General features: G+C 38.9%; 1 protein-coding gene across 1 annotated transcript in view; it reads right to left on the reverse strand.

Moving 5' to 3' along the window:
- LOC139753376 (protein fem-1 homolog C) overlaps positions 1-7,312 on the reverse strand; it is a 273,427-nt gene extending 266,115 nt beyond the window's left edge. Inside the window, exon 1 of the mRNA XM_071669802.1 lies at positions 7,154-7,312. Coding sequence (XP_071525903.1) covers positions 7,154-7,213 — 60 coding nt within the window. The 5' untranslated portion in view covers positions 7,214-7,312. The remainder of the gene's footprint in view (positions 1-7,153) is intronic.
- Positions 7,313-9,610: the final 2,298 nt, after the last annotated feature.

The following is a 9,610-nucleotide window of genomic DNA, read 5'->3' on the forward strand; positions in this document are numbered from 1 at the left end:
TGTTCCCCATTTTTTCCCATCGTATTTATTTGTGTCTGATAGTCTATAGGCTTCTATGTATTATCTTCCAACAAAAAAGTAGTTGTTATTACCTCATATCCGTTAAATAGCAATATCTTCAGTGGGCTAAAAGATATTACTGATGTTAAGTGGCAGTCTACAAATGTCTCGACAAGATATGTTCTGGCGTTTATTCTGGTATCATAAGCAAAATATATGAAGCTGCGGTTAAGTCTACACTTAGTCAGGTATGAGAGCGACAAACAGCTAGGTTGTTAGGAAAGTACACTTCGCAACCTTAATATGATGCAAAGTCCCGATAGCTTTCATTTCATTTGACTGAAAATTGATGAAATTTCAAAATCAAAGAGTAAAATCTCGCTTAGGACTAACGAAAAAAAAAAAAAATCACGTTATATCTAACCAAAATGCAACTCATTTTGCCAAGCTGGTGATCGGAAATTAAGGCGCTGGCTGTCACATAAATTGCTGACTCCATCTTAGGCTTCAAGCTAAGGATCACTGACTTGAAACATCGTTAGGTTTCACCGGAATGCAACAGAACATACCAACGCTGGTTATTGGACACTACCACGGAAAGATACAGTGCCAAGGAGTGGAGAAGGTGACAAATAAAATGTTAAAACAAGGGTACACATCAACTAACCAACTAACCTGACATGGTCTACGAACACAAATGATAACAGGTATTACAACCTGATCCTTTCTCCAATTCTTTTAAAACATCAAGATACAACTTGTAATGTCAACGCAAAGTCTTGCCATCGATCCACATCTGTGAGTGAGTCCTGGAGAAATAATATAAAATTCCAACGTACAGGGGAATGTGCATACTTCCGCATCAGCAGGCACGTTATACACCTCACGTGCCATGAATGCATGAACGCTGCCCGAGGAAGTTTTCAAAATAAAAATATTATGTGCACGCGCTTGTGTGATGACTACGTGTGTTTTACGACCGATGTGAACAATGCCACAAAAAATCAACAAAGAAATATTATGGAAATTATGAAAAGCATGAGTGCAGTCGCTGAGAAATGAGCCTGTACGAGTTTTCACAATGTTTCATGACTGTCCTAAAAACCTTTAGATTTGATTTCAAAAATATGGTGACAGACAGACAATCTTGCTGGCCAATAATCTAGGCTGTTAATTCCCCTGTTATCCTGCTGAACAATGTATCTTTTTTTTTTGTTCTTGTTCGGTCTTATCGTTTGCCAAGTGTCATGACGTTTTTACCGATGCAGTACAAGTTTTGCGACATTTATGAAATAAACACGGCAAAAGTTTTTATGTCGAAAATCGTTCGAGCTGTGAATTTAATCTATGACGCCCAGAAGGAGGGGGTAGAAATTCTAGTACAAGGTCATGCAGTCAGATGTTAAGTACACTAGCATTCGTGTCACGCACTACACACTGTACTCTGTATGTAACACACAGATAATTGAGGTAAATTATAAGACAATGGGAATTAACATCCACTACAGCGTTGGTGACGTTACAAAATATTACGGTCTCTAAACTATTTCCCAACTTATAGGATAATGTTCAGGCAAGCGGTGACATATCGTAGGTAAGACTCGCTTTGGTAGAAGGCCCACACCAGTTGGATACTCAAAGCAATCGATAAACTCTATGTCTGTTAGGGTTCACAGGAACGAAGTTCCAGCGAACAGAAGAATATAACAGATCCTCTGCCAGGTAGGCCTGTTCCCTGAGAGAACGTGTCACAGAGGTCGGGATAAAATTACCTTGAAAGCATACCTACGAAGGAACGAGAAAAAGACACCAGAGCAACTCCTTCAAACATCAAGTTGCGACGAATTTTGTAAAATATCATCTATAACATAGGAACAACACTAATGATGCATATACATCATAAAATTGCGAGGGCCGCAACCTATGGTGTATCATGACGCATGACAATAACCAGTCATATAAATGGCATTTAGAAACTACTGCAGGAAGCATTACAAAAAAGAAGGGTTAGATTCAATAAAAAGGTGTCAGAATCAACTGAAAAAAAAAAAAAAACAGTATTCTTGAGTATATGTAAGAAAGGTACAATCGACCATCAATTTTCGCTCCTGTAGTTGTTTCTGACGCTTGAACTGATGTTATTGTAAACTCTGCCATTTACCCCCAAGCCAACCTTCAGCACTTCCGCCCCTCACCTCTCCAGTGACACAAGACTATCACCGTGAAGGTCCCACACCACACGAACCGTCACACCGAGCCGCCAGATGGTTAACCAGTCAAATTCAAGTTATCTGTAAAAATCATAAGTAAAAAAGTTTTCTTCGCTGTCTCTGCATTTGGAGCCCCTCAGATCATTTTGCTTTCATTATGTGTTCGTACTGTAACTACATGTCTCTGCTAATCTTTAAAAAAAAAAAAAAAAAAAGTGTTCGCAAAAGGGCAGCAGTATAATTGAAATGGAATTACCATTAAAACATTCTCCATTGCTGTTTTTAATATACAAATTGAAGGTTTTGATTCTGATGATTAGACAGGCTCTTTCGTAAGACCATGGGGATAATGACATGCCTGCAACCTAATATGGCTCACATGACAAAATGTGTACTAACTACTTTCATTTCGTGCACACCTGAAATTCTTAAGTTTCCACAAGGAACATATATAAGTAGGCTTCCTTCTTCATGGAACATATCATGTCTTGAACCCTTATACTACAGTTATATTTGCAGCAGAGTATCTTCATCAGGACTGCACATATAAAGGATAAAATTTAGCTTTCAAAATGTTAATATACGAGGGATCCGGGCACCTCAGTAACTCAATTGTCACACGACATAAATCACACATTTTATTATTATTATCATTATTATTATTATCATCATTATTATATATATATATATATATATATATATATATATATATATATATATATATATATATATATATATTATCCCTGAGGATAGGGGAGAAAGAATACTTCCCACGTATTCCCTGCGTGTCGTAGAAGGCGACTAAAAGGGAAGGGAGCGGGGGGCTGGAAATCCTCCCCTTTTTTTTTTTTTTCCCCCAAAGGAAGGAACAGAGAAGGGGGCTGGATGAGGATGTTTCCTCAGAGGCCCAGTCCTCTGTTCTTAACGCTACCTCGCTGACGCGGGAAATGGCGAATAGTATGAAAGAAAGATATATATATATATATATATATATATATATATATATATATATATATATATATATATATATATATATATAAGCTTTCTATTGTGTTCTTCCATATAAACCTTCTTGGAACCAATCTAGCACACATTTCCTGAGGTGGCCGGCATTGAAACCCTTCCTCGTACACAATACCTGCTTCTCTCCTGGGAAATTCCATAACCTCCAAACCTCAGTGTTGCCTTATCTGACAACTTTCTTCGTCAGTTTCGATAAGTTTCATATAAAAAATGTATATCATAACCTGCCTGAAGTTGACACGCCATCTAATGCACACATGGACATCTACCACTACACTCTTCAAGGTATCTGAAATACGTAGGGCACTGGATTCCATTATCAGCCTAACATTTATCTAACGTAACATTTACCATATGCACGATACTGCAGTGGGACAAGCGAAAGCAACATAATGAACGAACAAAATTAGAGAGAGAAATGTTTCTAACCTCCATCAGCTTATCTAGTGGAGAGGTGTAATCGTTTGCCTTCAGCATATAACCAAAGAGGAGAGTCTCCAACCTCGCCATTTTCATCGAAGCCCAGCAACCTTTAACCTTGAGGCCCACTTACATCTCTCATCGTTGACAGCAAGCTTCAACTAGGAAAATAGAATTACGTTGGCCTTTAGCTCTCAAAATTGTACTTCTACCTGAAGTGAGGCAAACTACTTCGTGACCAGTTACAACCAAATGGGTCATATAAATGGCATATAATGGGCGGATGGGTGGGTTAAAGGAGACTAAGTGAATAGATTGCGATAGTGGCAGAGAGCTCATGTTTAAAGGTGGTTGTAACAAGGTTCATATGGTGGAGGTACCAGGATAAAAAAAAAATCTACATAATGGTAACATTCAATTACAGTCGTTCCTAACCTATCATAATTTGGGATCCTCTAAAAACTTTAGGCAAAGGAACAAATCAATGTCGAGATCAAGACTGTCTAAACGTTACTGAATTAAGTGGCTGTCAACATATGAACGATCATATCCTTAAAAACACGTTTAACTGAATATGTTGTAAAAACTGTAATGGTCATGAGTGGGGCAGGTGTAAGGGGCATGATAATGGTGCGATCATGATGCAGTTGCTTTGGTTAAGGTGAAGGCAACTGGGTCATGGCACAGGTGGCTGAATCATGGTACACCTGGCCGAGTCATGATGCTGGTGACCTGAGTCTGAGTCTTAAGGGTGGCTTGATCATGACATATAATTACGTGGTTATGTCTGGCTCATGGTGCGGCTGGTAGGGTTAAGGTGCATAAGACTGGGTCAAGGAACAGATGGCTGATTCCTGGTACAAACGAGTCATGAAAGTGATCATATGGTGCAACTGGCTGGGTAATGGTGCGAGTCCTGGACAGGTGCAAATTTCTAGGTCAGGGAAGAGATGGCTGGATAACGATGAAAATGATTAGGTTTTGGTGCAAGTGATTGAGTCCGTTGAGTTTTGGTGCAAGTGGGTGAGTCCGTTACTCGAGCACCAAAATGCTTGTACAAGGTTACCAATGAACGAGTTTAAAATCAAATGGAATGACATACGAAATCAAACTTCATACTGAAAATTATCACTTACCGATTCATTTGTATTTACCAAAGACGTAGCGTTCAGAACAGAGGAGTGAGCCGAAGAGGGAATATCCTCACTTGGCCCCCTTCTCTATTCCTTCTTTTGGAAAATAAAAAACGGGAGACGAGGATTTCTAGCACCCCGCTCACTCCCCTCCTACTGATTTTTGTATTTACCAAAGACTACTTTCAGTGAACGGATTAAAAAAAATTCTTTACCAAATCTATTTATACCGTATGGGCAATTCGGCACAAATACAAGCTACCCAACGTAACGTTTTCTTTTGTCTGTAAGGGATGCAGAGTGAAGAAATGCAAGAAGTTTCTGGACAAGGCGTACCAGACCAGCTCCGTGGGCATGCATTCAGTAGCTTCCAACAGTTTGGTCCACCAACGACCCAACAACCAGCCTGAGTAGAAACGGGCTGTGAGGACAGACTTACGGAGACTATTACCAATATAAAGGATACGTGGCTTCCCTTTCGTAAATTCAACTTCATGTACTTTTCCCAAAGGCACAGGCAAATAAACATAATTTTTCATAATCAAGATCTGAAGTATAATAGGGTTCTCTATCTTATCCTAAGATTTCCTTTAACTTACAAAGGTCACTTGGTAGCGTTTAAAAATATGTACCACTTCCTAACGTGTTTTCATGTCTTGGTTACATTGTAGTGTCCCTTACGGTAGTGTTCGTCGTTTGATTATATTAGAACGTAAGGTTTCGTAAGAAAATCCTTCCTTTTTCCCCCATTGTAACAAGTAACTCTATACAGGGTATTTCTGACTCCACAAAAACGTAAAAACTATGCACGTTTTTCGCACACAGCACAGCAATGATTCAATCCACACAATGAGGGGGAAAAAGTGAACAGGTCGAAACAGAAGCTTTCTGCATGCATACACTTAAGGTAATATGTAACCCCGATAATAGCTCACAAACCAAACACAGCAAGCAAAGAAAACCCAAATGATCAAAGGAAACCGCAAACTATCTTGTCGAACATTAGGAGTGTAAGCACTCGCCTTACCTCACTCTTGTCATCACCCTTACATTTCTTAGGTACGTATACAATTAGACGACGATTAAATACCTAAGGTAATAAACGTCTAACTTCAACCTGACTGTTTATTTAGAAACGGAAGATGACCCTTCCTGAGCTTTTCCAGTCGGTTCATAAAACACCCGAGACGGTGTCAGTAAAAATCTTAGGGAAAAGGTTGTCTACGACTGAAGCAACTTTGGCCTCCGCATTGGTAGCGAATCCAGAACATCCTAGTCCAATTTTGGCGAGTCCTACTGGAGAAGTGCACTACAATAATACGAGGTCAATATAATCCTTATGCCTTCGTTTGATGCATATACTTGTGAAATAACTATCGTGGGTGTTTCACAACTTCCATTTCACATGATTTGTATATATAACAGACCCAGAGAACCAAAGAAAAAAATGTGTAAAATCAGACATCTACCCTACTCAATACACACTCTACTGGCAAAACATTGTTCTCGAAGCCTGTCAACATTACGTTAGTCTTTATACTGTTCACATTACAACTGTCAGGACATGCAGTGATGGGTGCGCAAACTGGTCTCGCTATAATTTTAATGGTGAGGGCCAAGGTTTAGCGATTAGCAAGGTGGACGCTCTGTCCAGAGGGTCAGTTGGAAGTTAATAAACCATTCTAATGTGTAACTCAGCTTTTGAAAAATATAGTTAACCAAATTTCTAAACGAAACCCCAATGCTTTTTTTCTATACTGATAACGTAAATTACTTAAAATGGTTTTTCCAGTTTAAAAAATATAATCCTGTAGCAGAATAAAATTGGCATGCAAAATTTTCAATTTTGTTAAGCAACACATAACTTAGTAAGTTGTTAGTGTGATGTTGTTATCCTCCTCGTCAGCGTTAACAGATCGTTGTGCCACCGAGCCGATGATAGTCGTCTGCCAAATCTGATTCTAGTCTCCCAATGCGCTAAAATGATTTCTATTGTGCTCGTGACGAATCAATATGTCACTGTAGCTGAAATAATCAAATACACTCTCAACAACAAAAAGAAAGCCCATTAGGCCTAACAAAACAACATAGGTCGAAATGGTCGTCAAGCAGGAAGACATGGCTCTCACACACTTTACATTCTCGTGGCGTACAATATGACAAAACTATACCACATATAACCCTTCCCACATCACCATCTACCCACATTCCCAAAGTTAATAAGAATTTCATGAAGTCAAGGGCCGAGAATCTTCCTGACCTTGCCGTACAAACCATGCCAAAACTCGCAGGCCGACCGCTCCACAGGATATAGTCATCAATATTCTTCTCAATGATGAATTAATATTATCTCATACATAGCCTTACCTTTAATCTACGCAGATTGCCATCCCTTGCTGCGTTGAAAACCCCGTTCTTAAACTCCATGTTTGTTATTCAGTGACCAAAACACTGGAGAGAACGAGACTCAAGAACACATCTCCACCCGACACACTCCAACAGCTGACTGGCCAAACATTCACAGTGTGGAGCCGAGCCTCCCGCGCCCGTCGCTAGAGGGCCGTCGTCGCCGCCATAACAAATGCGCACGTGGTTAGTTCACGGGCCAAAAACGGCAGCAAAGGTTAAAATGAGGACTACCCTCCCCCAATCTGCCCTAGTAGAATGCTCATGATGTAATCTTAAAACATCGCATTTGATGCTCACCTCTGTAAATCGATTAAGTGAAGCATGATTATATCAGGTAAAGGTGTCGAGATTTGTATAGACATGTTAAATTTCTTCAGGATTGACTTGTAGGAACGGATTTGAAGAATTTGAGTTGGTTGGAGGTTTCTAAGGAATCCAGCAAGATTAAAAGAAAGGATAAAAGAAGAAACGCATCTAGGTAATAAAGCCTAGACTTCAACCCAAGTACTCCATTGTTACTAATATTAGACTGTCAATCAAAATGAAAAAAGTTTAACATTCCAGCAAAAAAACCAGGCATCTAAGACACAAATGTATGTTTTATCCTAAACGGACATTAACAACCAAAGATCTTATAACCAGTATGCGTATTCGATAAACATAGTCTATTATATTCAGTTGATATTTAACAGATGATAGCGTTCGACTTAATTTGGGCAGATGGCAATTACATTATCTGTAATTATACCTCGTGCAGTCACAGTTATGTATAAGTGCACTAGACTCAACCCCTGTTTGGGCTGCTTTATGACAGTATGGAGGATTTATGCTCACTGTGTCGACACCGATCACATGAGCTTTATGGTAAATTTATATCACCTGAAGAATTGGAGATTAATTCTATTTTCCAACAACCCTGGCCTTGTCAAATTTGGGTACCAGTGCCCGTGATTGGCGCCTTAAAAAGCACGTATGTTAAAGTTCATAATTAACATATACTGTCATCTAAGAATACCCAGGTCCCTTTTTTGCCGATGAATAACCGGGTAGAACCTTGTAGAATATTTTTTCTTCATTAGTGTGGTTTCGCATAATTTCCAAACACCCTTCTGATATCTTCAATTCCCTTCTCGCTCCCTTGTGCTCCCACACTATTTTTTTGCTCGCTTGTTTCCAATTGTCATTTTCATACTTTCAATGTCCAATCTTCCATTGGTAGTTTCCCTCCATACAACCATCATCATATAACATCACATTCTCAAACCTGTTTTATTACCTCATACATTTCGTTGCAAGTTTACTATATTTTTCAATCCCATTGCCATTTCTGTTTGTATTTCACCTGTGGCTTGGTTTCCATAACTGTTACCATATAAGCTTTCATTTATCTGTCAACTATCCCTTTTATCACCGGATTTTAATGACCTATCGTCTTTTCCAGTTTCATTATCACCCACAACAACTCAAATTCGACATGGATATACATTTTGGCAGCGACATCAAAGTTCATTTATGACACCAGTATATTTTTTTCCTCAGAGTTATGACTGTAAAAAAAAAAAAAGCAGAACATTTGACCAGAACTGGCCATTATTTCTCAACTCATACATCAAACAAATCCCTACATAAGCATCAAATCTTTTGATGTTTTATGCATTTCTTTTCAGTTCCTAACTATTAAAAGTTCATTTGGAGAGATTCTGTGTATAATATGTACTGTGTTGCATGGTGGCATTTTTGACAGGCCTTAGTAAAGAGGAAGCCATTCTACCTGCACCAGCCTGTGCACCAGAGGATGTGACCTATGAGTGTATGGATTTGAGCCACCCCTGTAAATGATAATAGAATTAAGATATTGATAAAAGTAATGTTTATACACACCTAGACATCTTCCCATTGCATCATCTTCCTTAGTTTTCCGCATGAGTGAAAAACTATTACTTTCATGTCCATAAGCCTGAGTTATCTGCCCACATAAAAATTAAGTTCAGTTCAGTCCAAACATTTGTGCAAGCAAAGTGTGTCAGATATGCAAAGCTAGATTTCAGTAGTGCTTGCAATTAGTTGCACAGGCACACCTTTGTCCGAGTGACTATTTTAAATTATCAATAAGCAAGTTACTGATGTTACTGGACTCTGCCAGCAAACAAATAGATTTAGTGAATTGTTAATTTTGGCAAGGCTGCACCCTTGTCAATGGATGAAAAGATCAGTTTTGTTTGAGGAACTTCTCACTTCAAAGAGGTTCATCATTTCGTTGCCTCTTCTCGAAATATAGACAAAACTTCTTTAGGAGCCCCATAAATGGGTCCTGGAGTTGTTTACTTACAAAACAACTTCCCAGGAACCAGTTTATGAAACACTCTAGCATTGTGAATTCTCAAAGACTACTATGTATTGTTACCTCCATAGGAT

The sequence above is a fragment of the Panulirus ornatus genome, chromosome 14 (assembly GCF_036320965.1).
Source record: "Panulirus ornatus isolate Po-2019 chromosome 14, ASM3632096v1, whole genome shotgun sequence".
Taxonomy (NCBI): Eukaryota; Metazoa; Arthropoda; class Malacostraca; order Decapoda; family Palinuridae; genus Panulirus; species Panulirus ornatus.